This window comes from Carcharhinus amblyrhynchos, chromosome 3 (assembly GCF_965287045.1).
Source record: "Carcharhinus amblyrhynchos chromosome 3, sCarAmb.v2.hapA, whole genome shotgun sequence".
Classification (NCBI taxonomy): domain Eukaryota; kingdom Metazoa; phylum Chordata; class Chondrichthyes; order Carcharhiniformes; family Carcharhinidae; genus Carcharhinus; species Carcharhinus amblyrhynchos.
Window position 1 is genome coordinate 8,482,605 of NC_137326.1, and position 14,549 is coordinate 8,497,153.

At 44.2% G+C, this 14,549-nt stretch overlaps 1 protein-coding gene across 1 annotated transcript in view; it reads right to left on the reverse strand.

The window, feature by feature from the left end:
• hemk1 (HemK methyltransferase family member 1) overlaps positions 1-14,549 on the reverse strand; it is a 112,381-nt gene that overhangs the window by 37,195 nt on the left and 60,637 nt on the right. The window contains exon 7 of the mRNA XM_080218727.1: positions 8,228-8,277. Within this exon, the coding sequence (XP_080074853.1) occupies positions 8,228-8,277 (50 nt within the window). The remainder of the gene's footprint in view (positions 1-8,227; positions 8,278-14,549) is intronic.

Consider the following 14,549-nt stretch of genomic DNA (forward strand, 5'->3'; position numbering starts at 1 on the left):
GTGGTCCTTAATTATGCTGGCTGCTTTGTAGACAGAGTCAATGGATGGGAGGCTGGTTTGAGTGATGGATTGGGCTACATTCACGACCTTCTGTAGTTCCTTGCGGTCTTGTACCCAACAGGAGCCATACCAAGCTGTGATACAACCAGAAATAATGCTTTCTATGGTGCATCTGTAAATGTTGGTGAGAGTCATAGCGGACATGCCAAATTTCCTTAGTCTTCTGAAAAGTAGAGGCGTTGGTAGGCTTTCTTAACTATCGTGTTGGCATGGGGCGTGGAGGGGTCCAGGACAGATTGTTGGTGATCTGGACACCTAAAAACTTGAAGCTGTCAACCCTTTCTACTTTGTCCCTGTTGACGTAGACAGGGGCATGTTCTTCCTGAAGTTGATTTGAATTGTGAATGGACTTTTGAACTTTTGAATGGACCTACCTCGCATTAAGTTGATTTTTGTCTACACCCTAGCTATGACTGTAGCACTACATTCTGCACTCTCTCCTTTCCTTCTCTATGAATGGTATGCTTTGTCTGTATAGTGTGCAAGAAACAATACTTTTCACTGTACACTAATACATGTGACAATAATAAATCAAATCAAACCAAATCAGCTTTATGATTAATGAGCCGGGGCAGGTGGGTGAGGTTGAGGTAGGCGAACATGTGGCTAACAGTGACCACAAGTCCGTCTACGTTATGATAAAAATGGAAAGGGACGAGTGCCGTCCGAAGGGGAGGGTGCTGAACTGGGGGAAGGCGCGCTATAGCCGGATTAGGAGGGAGCTGAAGGACACTGATTGGGAGGGACTGTTAGCTGGCAAGTCCACAGTTGGCAAGTGGGAGGCTTTTAAGAGCAAACTGAAAATCTTGCAGGAAAGGCATGTTCCGGTTAAGCGGAAGGATGGGAAAGGTAGGATTAGAGAGCCGTAGATTACAGGGGGTATCGAAGACTTGGTTAGGAAGAAGAGGGAGGTGTATGTTAGGTCAAAACAACTGGGTACGGAGAGTGCGCTGGAGGAATATAGAGAGGGTAGGAGGGAGCTAAAAATGGGAGTTAGAAGGGCGAAGAGAGGGCATGAAATGGCTTTGGCTGATAGGGTTAAGGAAAATCCAAAGGCATTTTACTCCTATATTAGGATCAAGAGAGTGGTTAGAGGGAAAATTGGTCCTCTTAGGGACAAAGGAGGGGAGTTGTGTACTGAGTCGGAGGGAATGGGGGAGATCCTGAATGAATACTTTGCGTCGGTATTCACGAAGGAGAAGGGTTCGGTGTTGTGCAGTGTCTTGGAGGGAGCTGTAGATCAGTGGCAGGAAATATCCATTACGAGGGAGGAAGTGCTAAGGCTTTTAGGTCGTGTAAAGACGGATAAAACTCCGGGGCCTGATGGTATTTATCCCAGGCTGCTTAGGGAGGTGAAAGATGAAATTGCTGGGCCTCTGGCGCAAATCTTTGTCTCTTCTTTGGACATAGGTGAGGTCCCAGAAGACTGGAGGGTAGCTAATGTCGTACCGCTGTTTAAAAAAGGTAGTAGGGATAACCCTGGAAATTATAGACCAGTGAGTTTGACATCGGTGGTAGGAAAATTAATGGAAAAAATACTTAGGGGTAGGATGTATGAGCATTTGGAGCATTGCGATCTGATTAGGGATACGCAACATGGCTTTGTTAGGGGGAGGTCTTGCCTTACGAATCTGGTAGAATTCTTTGAGGAGGTGACAAAAACGGTTGACGATGGGCGAGCCGTTGATGTCATCTATATGGATTTCAGTAAGGCGTTTGACAAAGTCCCTCATGGTAGGCTGGTAGAAAAGGTTAAGGCGCATGGAATACAAGGGCAGGTAGCTAGGTGGATTGAGAACTGGCTGGGCAATAGGAGACAGAGGGTAGTTGTTGAGGGGACCTTTTCGGGCTGGAGGCCAGTGGTGTGCCGCAGGGCTCAGTACTGGGACCTCTCCTCTTTGTAGTATACATAAACGACTTGGAAGAGAGCGTACGTGGTGTGATCAGCAAGTTTGCTGACGACACCAAGATGGCAGGATTGGCGGATACTGAGGTGGAATGTCAGGTGATACAGCAGGATATAGATAGGTTGGTACATTGGGCAGATAGGTGGCAGATGGAATTTAATCCTGACAAATGCGAGGTGATGCATTTTGGAAGGAATAATGCAGAGAGGAGCTACGTGATAAAAGGTAGACCGATTAGGAGTATAGAAATACAGAGGGATTTGGGAGTGCAGGTTCACAAGTCTATGAAGGTGGCGACACAAGTAGAGAAGGCTGTGAGGAAAGCTTACGGAATGCTAGCCTTTATAGGAAGGGGTATAGAGTATAGGAGCTGCCGTCTAATGCTTCAGTTGTACAGAACGTTGGTTAGACCGCATTTGGAGTACTGCGTCCAGTTCTGGTCACCTTACTACCGGAAGGACGTGGAGACTCTGGAGAGGGTGCAGAGGAGGTTTACCAGGATGTTGCCTGGCATGGAAGGGCTGAATTACAAGGAAAGGTTGGAGAAACTGGGACTTTTCTCCTTGGAAAGACGGAGATTAAGGGGAGACATGATAGAGGTATATAAGATACTGAAGGGAATAGATAGAGTCAATAGTGATAGGCTGCTCCCTAGACTGGGTACAATTACGAGAGGTCATGATCTAAGGGTGAGGGGGGAGAAGTATAATTTGGATATGAGAGGAAGGTTCTTCACGCATAGAGTCGTGGGGGTATGGAACGCGCTACCGAGTAGGGTGGTGGAAGCAAGCACGTTGGACTTGTTTAAGGTTTACTTAGATAGATACATGAGCGAAACAAGGATGGAGGGTTACAGTAGGGGGTATTAAATAGGGTCAGAGCCTCGGGAGACACCGGAAATGCAGACTTACATGTTAACGTTTTTGTCTTTTTATTCCGCAGGTGGCAGTCCACCTTGTTGTCAAACAAGGGGCATGCACACGGTGGGTCGTGCGTGGGCTGCTCTTGGGGTTCCGGGAGTGGCCTAGTACTTCGTGTCGGTGTGTGTGCTTGATCCTGGACCGGTAGACGGGCACCGCAACAGCTCAGTGACTAGCACTGCTGGCTGTGCAGATACATGGATTTGGGCCTGTTTCTGTGAGAGTTTGCGCATTCACCCTGTGGTTGCGTGGGTTTCCTCCGGGCGCTCCGGTTTCCTCCCACACCCCAAAGATGTGCTCTTAGGCTGATTGGTTTACCAAATTGACACTATTCTCCCCTGAATCTGGCTAAGTTAGGGGTTCCACTCGCATACACGCAGGGCAGGGTAGGTGTAGGAGGATGCGGCGGCGCGGGCTCGTTGGGCCGAAGGGCCTGTTTCCCGTGCTGGGTTGTTCTTTGTTCACTCCCTGAGATCTTTAGTTCTGTTTATTTCCAAATACAGTGGGAATATATTTCCTAAAAATGTCTGATATATTTACCAGCAACTTGTGATCCTGAAAAAGCTCAGAAAACAACACTAACTGCTCCTATTGCTAGTCTGTTAATTATTAATAATCACTACTTTTCATTTTCTGAATATTAAATTGCACCATTTTCGATGGCCAGTTGCTGATAAATACATCAGACGTCTTTAGGAAATACATTCCCACTGTATTTAGAAATAAAGAGAACTAAGAGTCTCAGGGGGTGCATAAACCTGTATTATAAATTATATTTGTTTCCTCTTAGAAGGATGCTAGAACCTTATTTAAAACAGATTGTATAATACTTCCACTGCACAATTTTGTAGCCACCTGTGTGTTATAGCGAACAAGCAACTAAAAACAATTAGCACAAACACAGTCATGTCCCAGCCTGTAAATATGATGAAAAAAACCAAAACATATGCATTTGCCTCTTATCTTGAAATCCTATTGTTGTGTATCAGTTGTGGTACAGTTCTCACCTGTTAATCCAACCCCATCCCAATTGGTGAAATTCGAAACTAGACAATGACTTTCCTTGGTAACAGGTTTAGTTACAGAATGCAGCATTACATATGCCGATACGGGCGTAAAAGATTTGATGGCATTATTTGAATAAGAGGAGGGGAGTTCACCCTGGTGTGCTGGACAATATTAATCCACCAACCATATTACTAAAGAAATGCAACTGATCACCACTTGGTTGGTGCTATGTGCAAATTGGCTGCCATACTTCCTATACTTCAAAGGGTGAGAAGTACAAGCTGTATAGGGCATTGGTGAGGCTGCAGCTGGAGTACTGTGTGCAGTTTTGGTCGCCGCACTTACGCAAGGATATTTTGGCCTTGGAGGGAGTGCAGAGGAGGTTTACTAGGCTGATACCGGAGTTGAGGGGGTTGAGCTATGAGGAGAGGCTGAATAAACTAGGCTTGTACTCGTTAGAGTTTAGAAGAATGAGGGGAGATCTCATTGAGACATATAAGATGATGAATGGGATGGATAGGATAGAGGTGGAGAGACTCTTCCCGCTCAAAAAAGACAGTAGGACTAGGGGGCACAGCCTCAAGATAAAGGGGGGGCGGTTTAGAACGGAGTTGAGGAGGAACTTCTTCGCTCAAAGGGTGGTGAATCTCTGGAATTCTCTGCCCGTTGAAGTGGCAGAGGCTGCCTCGCTAAATATTTTTAAGACGCAGGTTGATGGGTTTTTGATAAGCGAGGGGATTAAGGGTTATGGGGAGAGGGCGGGAATGTGGAACTGAGCCACGACAGATCAGCCATGATCTTGTTGAATGGCGGGGCAGGCTCGAAGGGCTGGATGGCCTACTCCTGCTCCTATTTCTTATGTTCTTATGTTCCTGAGGACATGAAAGGTGCCTTATAAATGTATGACCTTTCTTTTGTTTGCTTCAGGTTAAGATACCAGTGGTGACCAAGGGCTGAATTTACAAGAAAGTGGGTCCCTCCCGCCTGGTGTAAAACCTGGGGTTAGCTTCCCTCCACTTCGCAATCTTACCCTGCAGCTGTTTAATGGCCGCCCTAATCTGGCGAGGAAGACCTACCTCCGAGAGAGCTCTCTGACCCAGTAGCATCAGCAGAAGCTATGATCACTGCCATGGATTGGCGATTACAGGCTTCAATTAGCCTATGGGGCTAGGAAGAACACGGAGGGCGATGTCTAATTTTATAACCAGCCCGTCTGCCTACCAAACTGCCTCCAGGATGGTGGCCCTAAAATCCATTTTTGCCATTTTTTAGGAAAATTCTACCCCTCTATGTTTATACTTCAACTTCACTGCAATTAAGGGCAGCATTCCATCTACCTTCCTAATTACTTGTTGTGTTAACATTTTGTGATTCATGTACAAGGACACACAGGTTCCTTCCTATGCAGCAGTCTGCAATCTCTCTCCACTTAGAACGACATTCTGCTTTTCAGCTTTTTCCTGCCAAAATGGACAAACTCAGATTTTCCCACATTATAGTCCTTCTGCCAATTTTTTGCCCATTCTCTTAACTCATCTATACCCCTCCGTGGACTCCTTCTGGCCTCCTCACAAATTGCTTTTCGATCTATTTTTGTGTCGTCAGTTCTCAGAACAAGGTAATCTCAAACTTTACTGATCTCTATGAACGCTTGGTAAAAAATATTTTTTCTGTGTTAACACCAATGTCACCCTGAAACATGCTTAAATCTCACCTGGCTATGCTAACATTACAAAGCTTTTACAGTACAGAAACAGGCCATTCAGCCCAACAGATTCATGCCATTCTTTTTGCTCCACTAAAGTCTCTCCATACTTTTCTGCATCTGATCCCATCAACATGCCCATCTCTTCTAGAGAACATGCTCTTCTCTATTATGTATGTGTCTTGCTTCCCCTTAAAGGTATCGATACTATTCACCTCAACTACTCTTTGTTGTAGTGAGTTCCTCATTTTAACTGCTCTCTGAGTAAAGAAATTTCTCCTGAATTCTCTGTTGGTAAGCCACTGATTAACTTCCTATTCTTGGTGGCCTCATAGATTGACTTACAAAAACAACCCACAACCCAACAACTTCTGCTTGTCAAACAAAGTGAATTAAGCCCCATGGTCTTTGTTTATCTCATAACCTGAATCAATTCTAATAAAGCTGATGTACAAACCTGCAGCTCAAAATAGCAACAGGTTGCCAAAGACATTTGCTTGTCAGCCTTTCCTAACTCAAATGAGATTGCAGGAAGTGAACATTGTCCAAACAATTATCAGGACCCTTTGGGGGAAAAGATTTTTTGCACAGACATGAGGAACAACCTCCAGGCAGATATTAATGCTAATCAGTGTCCTGGTTTACGAGTCACTAGAAGCTAGCAGACACGTGCAGCAAACAATCAGGAGGGCAAACTGTTTGTTGGCCTTTGTTTTAGGAGGACATCAGTGCAGGAGTAAAGATGTCTTGCTGCAATTGTATAGAGACAGGATAAAACTTCTTCTTCTTGTCCTGCCTCTTTTCGTTCGGCTCACCTTGTTGCCTCTTGTGATGTTTTGCCTTTATATTGTGGCTTGTTGTCTTCTTGTCTCCTGGGACTTTTGCTTTCTATTATTACTCATGTCAGCTTTGTCTTGTGCAGAGTGGCAGACTGCGGGGACAGCGGTGTACATTTGTGTGGGGGGAAAAGAGTTGGGGGGATAGGTGTTGGTTGGGACTCCTGGAGGAAGAGGGTAGCAGCACGATCAACAAAATACAAGGCAATCATCATCACTAAAGACAGATATCTGATATCATTGATGTTTGTGGGAGCTAACAGTGCAAAAGGGCTGTCACATTTCCTTCATCACAACCAGGATGTTTCAAAAGGCTGTAAAATGCTTTGAAACACCCTGAAGTTTGCTGTATAATTGCAAGTTCTTTCTCGTTTATTCAGCAGTTCGAAAAAAATAAGCACCTCAATTTCGCTTCCATAAAGCCACAATAAACAAATGCTGTCAGACCTGGCTGACATACATAATTTAACGAAACTGCAAAGGAAGAGAAACACTGCACACAAGTGAAAGTGGCCCACTGAGATGATGCTGCTGATAGTCGCTTCTAAGAATCTGTAACCCAATCTGTTACCACGAAGCAAAATAACCTGATACTGGCCAAGACGATAGAGGCATGTGTCTGATTAATTTGCAGCATCTGTCATTTGCACCCAATGGCTCTAAAGGTGCAAAAATGTGGGGAAGGCCTGAGCTGGGAATTTCCGAAATGAACAAATATGAAACTGAACTGCACATTCAGCATGCCCACGCAGCAGTTGTGGCTCTGGGAACTCAACACCACAGCCTCGGTTTCTGAGGCTATGCTGATGCTGCAGTGCTCTGCAAGGAGCAGGCAAGCTGCAAGTCAGGACCGTGTGTATCTAATTGTGGGAACAAAGGTGTGGCTGTACCACAGGCGTTCTGCTGGTCCTCATTTTAATGGTTTACATGATTTTAAATCAGCCTCAGTGACCAATGTTGTCCAACACTACCAATATAACCTTATATTCTGTTCCCCATCACGTTGTTATCTAGCTTCCCCCGTAAATGCATTGATGGTTTTTGGTGGTTGCAAGTTCCACATTGTAACCATTCTCAGGAAGTTTATCTTGAATTCTTGCTCGTGACTACCTTGAATTTACTATCCTGATCTGCCCCACAAATTGTATTACCTTCTCTATAGTTACCTTGACAAATCCTTCATAATTTTAAAAGACTTCTATTAGGCCAATCTGCAGCCTTCTCTTTCCTTGAGAAAAGAAGCCCAGTTTATTCAATCTTGCCTTACAGATGTGGTGATCCTTAGGATCCTGGAGACACCCGACCTGACTGATCTGAGACTGACATCCTAGCTTTGACAGTAACATGACATTCTGCACTCTGGTTTCCTTCTCTATGAACGGTATAGTTTGTCTGTATAGCGCACAAGAGATAATATTTTTCACTGTATGTTACTACATATGACAATAATAAATCAAATTAAATAATTTTCTGTTTTTATTTTAGAGGTTCACCATTCACAGTATTTTACATTCCCTTCCTGCTGCCCACCTGGGTTTTACAGTACCCTCGGCTTCAGACCAAGCTCTGGGGACAATCTTTCTCACGCCCCAAGAGTCAATTCAAGTTAAGAGAGGGAATCCTGCTGCAAAACGCAGGGTGGTACCTTCTAAACTCCAATGATGGCACCAACTCAATCCCACTTTTGCCATGCTAATAAGGGGGCGAGAGTTGTTCCCTGAAGGACAGAAAGTTAAAATGCACAAACACCAAGTTAAAATGACAACTTCCCACCCCTTTAGTTTGACTCACCTGATAGTACATCAAGCTGCAATTCTTGAAGCCTGTGCTGAACACACAACCTGCAGATGCAAGCAGCAAAAAATGATTATGGCAATGCATGATCTGTATCCATGTTATCTATGAAAATAGAAAGAAGTGGCCTCTCCTAAAATATATGTACTTCAGTAATCAGATGTCCTAGCTTGAGACAAATCAGTGAGTCAAATTTGATTTTCCATTGAAGGAAGTACTAATTCAGCCTGTGTACTTTCCCAATGTACAGGACATTTCCCTATAGGAACATGGATCAAGAAATCAGTGTACTCCAATTTGCCACACTCTTGATTTTTCTCATATTAAGACCATAAGACCTAGGAGTAGAATTAGGCCACTCGGCCCATCGAGTCTGCTCCTGCATCCTTTCCAGCATCCCTTCTCATTTTTCATTTACATGCTGCACCTCGGAAAATGAAACACTGAGTCTGTTTCCACATGTTTGTCTTCTCCACTCTTTACAGATCCACAGCCTTGCACAGGAGACCCTATCTCGTCTGCTCACTGCAGAGCAGAAGCAGATGATCTGGAATTTGTGTTCTAAGTGCCTATGCTACTTAAAAGATATGTTTCACAGTTCCTTTATCATTGTCTTTTTTAAAGCAATTTGCTCTCCTTAAGCTCAGGCACGCTACTCTGTATTCTGATGTTACTGACGAGATAGCCAGCCCCAAGCTTTCTCACAAAGAAATTAGTTATAGTTCTTGAGACTAGAGGAATTAGGTGATATGGGGGGAAGGCAGGATCAGGATATTGAATTTGATGATCAGCCATGATCATGATGAATGGTGGTCAGGCTCAAAGGGCCAAGTGGCCTCCTTGTGCTTCTACTTTCTATACTTCTTTGTACACTGACAATACCAGCTCTGTATCATCACCACCGCTTTCAACTGGGGCTGCATGGTGGCACAGCGGGTTCGCACTGCAGCCTCGTAGCTCCAGGGACCTGGGTTTAGTTCTGGCTTTGGATCATTGGCAGTGTGGAGTTTGCACGTTCTCCCCAGTCAAAGTGGGGTTCCTCCCACACTCCAAAAATGTGCAGATTAGGTGGATTGGCCATGCTAAATTGCTCCTTAGTGTCAGGGGGATTTGCTGGGTAAATACATGGGGATAAGGGAATAGGGCGTGGGACTGTGGTCAGTGCAACTGATTGGCCAATAGGCCCCCTATGGTGGTTCTATAATTCTATGAACTCTTCCAATGTGAAAATCATCAGTCTGTTTGTCCAACATCTGGACTGGATTAAAGATTTCCTCCAATACTGTCCCCACTCCAAAATCTGTTCTGGAACTAATGACTCCAAACCCTCTCCAAAGCAACTGTTTGAGGCTCAGCCAGTCTGTTCACAAAGTCAGTGTTGTATTTAACCCCTGAGATTCCAATGTCACCTTTGTGCCATTACTAAGTATGCCTATTTTCATTTCCATAACGCCATCCTCCTGCATCCCACCTCAGCTCAGCTGCTGCTGAAATCCTCATTCTTTGTTATCTCTACATGTGATTATTCCAGTGTACTCCAGGCTGATCTCTAATCATAGAATCCCTACAGTGCAGGAGGCCATTTGGCCCATCATGTCAGCACTGACTCTCTGATAGGCTGTCCCACCCTCACCCTACCCCATGCATATATCCTGCTAATTCCCCCTAACCTCTACTTCTTGGGAAACTAAGGGGCAATTTAGCATGGCCAATCCACCTAAGCTGCACAGCTTTGGACTGTGGGAGGTAACCGGGCCCAGACAGAGAATGTGCAAACACTGCACAGACTGTCACCCAAGGCTGGAATTGAACCCAATTTTAATCCAAGGGTTTTCCTTGAGTTCAACATCCCTGATCATTTACATATATGAAAATGGGGCAAGACCTAGAGGTTGGACAATTGAGTACATGCTGGAATGTATCATGTGCCATTACAAGGTCATCTGGGATTAAAGAATATATGCTCCGTCTAACTCAGGTCATATATGAAATGACAAATTTATCTATTTAATATTAAAAAGGTAAATTACAATACTGGAATAATAGCTTGCACTTATATAGCCACTTTAACATAGGAAAATGCCCCAAGGTACTTCATTGAAGTGTAACCAGACAAAAACTCTCACTATACTTACTCCCCTCTCACTCTCACTTGTGAGAGGGGAGAGATACAAAAGTGTCCAGAGGGACAATTTTTTCACACAGAGGGTGGGGAATGTCTGGAACAAGCTGCCAGAGGCAGTAGGACAGGCAGGTACAATTTTGTCTTTTAAAAAGCATTTAGATAGTTACATGGATTAGACAGGTATAGAGGGATATGGGCCAAATGTGGGTAATTGGGATTAGCTTAGGGGTTTTAAAAAAAGGGCGGCATGGGCAAGTTGGGCCAAAGGGCCTGTTTCCATGCTGTAAACCTCTACGACTCTATGCTAAAGAAACAGCTATTAGGAGAGGTGAGCAGATCATGCATGATCTAATTGCATGGCAGAACAGATTTATATCACATAATTGTTATGACGTAGATGGAGGCCAGCTCTCCAAGCGAACATTATGACTTAATGCCACTCTCCTGCCTTTTCCCCACACCCCTCCACATTGTTTTTATTCAAGTAATCATCTAATGTCCTCTTGAATGTCTCAACTGAACCTGCCTCCACTACATTTCCAGGTAGCACATTCTAGACCTGAACCACTCGCTGTGTGAAAAAGTTTTTTTTAATCACATCACAATTGCTTCTTTTGCAAATCACTTTAAATCTGTGCCCTCTCATCCTGACCCTTTCATGAGTGGAAACAGTTTCTCCCTATCTACTCTGTCCAGTTCCTCTCATGATTTCGATCATCTCCATCAAACCTCCTCATAGCCTTATGATCTCCAAGGAGAAAGGCCCAATCTCTTCAATCTATCCTCACAACTGAAGTTTCTCATGCCTGGAACCATTCTTTTAAACCTCTCTGCACTCTCTCCAATATGTTCATACCCTTCCTATTTTGTGGCACCCAGAACTGTCCACAATATTCCAGCTGAGGTCTAACTAATGTCTTGTCAGAACTGGGATGAAGGGTCACCTACTCTCGAAATGTTGGCTCTATTCTCTCCCCACAGATGCTGTCAGATCCGCTGAGATTTTCCAGCATTTTCTGTTTTTGTTCATTGCTCTCTATGCCCAGATTAATAAAGCCTAGGATACTATATGCTTTATGCTTCACTCAGAGGGTGGTGGGTGAGTGGAATCGGCTGCCGTCGGTGCTGGTGGAGGCGAACTTGTTGGGCTCTTTGAAGAGACTTCTGGATGAGTACATGGGATTTAGGTAGGGATATGATCAGCACAACTTGTGGGCCAAAGGACCTGTTTGTGCTGTAGTTTTTCTATGTTCTATGTTTATTAACTGCTCTCTCCACCTGAACTGCCATCTTCAATGATCTATGCACATATACACCCAGGTCCCTCTACTCCTGTATTTTATCCCTTGTTTTATATTGTCTCCCCATGTACTTCCTGCCAAAATGCATCACCTCACGCTTCTCCACATTAAACTTTGTCTGTCACCGATCTACCCACTCCACCAACTTGTCGATGTCCCTTTGAAGCTCGCTGTCTTTTGTTTTAAAATTCATTTGTGGGGCATGGACATTGCTGGCTGGCCAGGTTTACTGCCCATCCCTTGTCTCCTTTGTTCAAGAGTCAACCACATTGCTGTGGCTCCAGAGTCACATGTAGGCCAGACCAGGTAAGGACAGATTTCCTTCCCCAAAGGACGTTAGAGAACCAGATGGATTTTTACAATTGACAATGGTTTCATGGTCATCAGTAGATTTTTAATTCCAGATTTTTTTATTGAATTCAAATTCCTCCATCTGCCCAGGGCTAGCTGAGTTTCTGGATTAATAGTCTAGTGATAATACCACGAGGCCAGTGCCCAGCACCTTCTTCAATACTCCTAAATTTTGTGTCAACTGCAAACTTTGAAATTGTTGCCTGCACACTAGGATCTAGAACATTAACATAGATCAGGAAAAGCAAGGGTTCCAATACTGACCCCTGGGAACACCACTACAAATCTCCCTCTAGCCCAAAAATATCCACTGATCGTTCCTCTCCGCTTCCTATTATTTAGTCTATTCTGTATCCAAGTTGTACTATTCCTTTTATTCCATGAGCTGTACCTTTTCTCACATGTCTGTTGTGTGGCACTGTATTCAACGCCTTCTGAAAGTCCATGTACATCACATCAACGGTAATACCCTCATCAACCTCTTCTGTTGTGTCCTCATTAAACTCAAGCAAATTAGGTAAAAATTATTTCCCTTTTGGAGATTCCCCTTTATGCTGGCTGCCAGTCTTTTGTCAAAAACCCCTTTGCTTCTCTAATGCACTTTCCCACCTCCCCTCTGAACCTCCTGTATTTCTCTTGGAGCTCAACTGTATTTACCTGATGCTGGTCATAAGCTCACTTTTTCTTCCTAATCTTAATTTCTACATCTTTTTTCATCCAGAGAGCTCTGGAATTATTTGCCTTTCCTTTCAAGGGAATATCCTTGACTGTGTCTGGAACATTTATGTTTTGAAGGTGGCCCATTACTCAGTTAGTGTTTACGGCGAACCTTTCGCTCCAGTCTAAGCAGCCCAGCTCACAGTGCTCGCCCACACCTTCCACCAGCACAGACACACACATTGGTGGGATCTAATTTTAGAGCAACCTTGGGGGTCACAGTTGAGTGAGCACATCACACTGTCAGATCCACAGCAGGTGGAGAATCACGGAATGCTACAGTGCAGAAGAGGCTCTTTGGTTCATTGAGCCTGCACTGATGCATGAAAGGCCTTGACTTGCCCACTCCGTACCACTTGCCAGCATTTGGCCCATAGCCTTGAATATCAAGTACTCACCCAGGTGCTTTTTAAAGGATGTGAGGCATTCTGCCTCTACCATCCTCCCAGGCAGCGCATTCCGGACTGTCACCACTCTCTGGGTAAAAAAGTTTTTCCTCAAATTCCCCCCTAAACCTCCTGCGCCTCACTTTTAAATTGTGTCCCTTCATAACTGATCCTTCAAATAAGGGGAACAGCTTCTCCCTATCCACACTCCTCATAACCTTGAGCATCTCAATCAGGTCACCTCTCAGTCTTCTCTGCTCCAATGAAAACAACCCAAGCCTACCCAAACTCTCTTCATAACTTAAATGCTCCATCCCAGGCAGCATCCTGGTGAATCTCCATTGCATCCCTTTCCAGTGCATTCACGTCCTTCCTATAATGTGGCAACCAGAACTGCAGTACTTTAGCTGTGGCCTCATCAGTACAACTCCATCATGACCTCTCTGCTTTTGTAATTTATACCCCGATTGATAAAGGCGAGTGTGCCATATGCCTGTATTAACACCACCTTATTAACCTGTCTTTCCACCTTCAGAGATCTAGGAGGCAGACTCATGTCAGGTTGCCAGCACTCAGGGGATTGCTGGAGACCAGGAATGTGCTGAGTCTCAGTCAGATGACAAGCCTCTGGATTCAGTCTTGTCTCAGTTGTTGGAACTCCAAAGGCAAAGGAGTGAAAATGAGGAAGGTATGTCTGCATACTGCTCGGATTTGAAGGTTGCACGAAGCAGTCCATTTGCCTTATGTCTGAGATGATTGTGCCACCTCTCCAACACACTGAGGTTATTCAGAGTAATTACCCTTAGTACTCTCTATTTTCTGTTTTGTACCCTTTTGAGGGGTACTGGACCTGCCTGCTTATCCCCATCTGCTCCATAAATACCTTCAAAATGCTGTGTCTAGAACTGGAAATACACTTACATTCCAGAATCATCTGAATAGCAACAGCAGCAGGGCTGAATGCTGTATGACACCCAAGGCTAGATTTTGCAGTCCCAAAAGCAGGTCTCAACAGGAACAGAACAAAAACACAATTGTGCAATCTGATATTTTCACAACAATCAGTTCCTTGTATGGTGAAAATATTTCTCTTTTCTGCCAGAGTGGAAACAAATTAAATAAAAATACTTGGAATCTTAACTAGCATGCAAATTTGTTATCTGGGTTCACATGCGCATGGGTAAAATGACAGTATGGTTGAAAATAAAGAAGATACCATCAAAATGTTTAAATTCATTGTAACTTACAAATCACATACTGCCTATTGATACGGAATAAGAACTTGTTTATGAATAGTCGTTTGGAAGGACAGAATTTGAAGATTGCTGGTAAAAGAGACATGTTGTTTAAGCCTTTTGCTTTACACTCATCAGATAGATCACAAGACTACATACAAGACAGGGCATAATAACATATACTGCATAAGTAGAGAGTGCTAA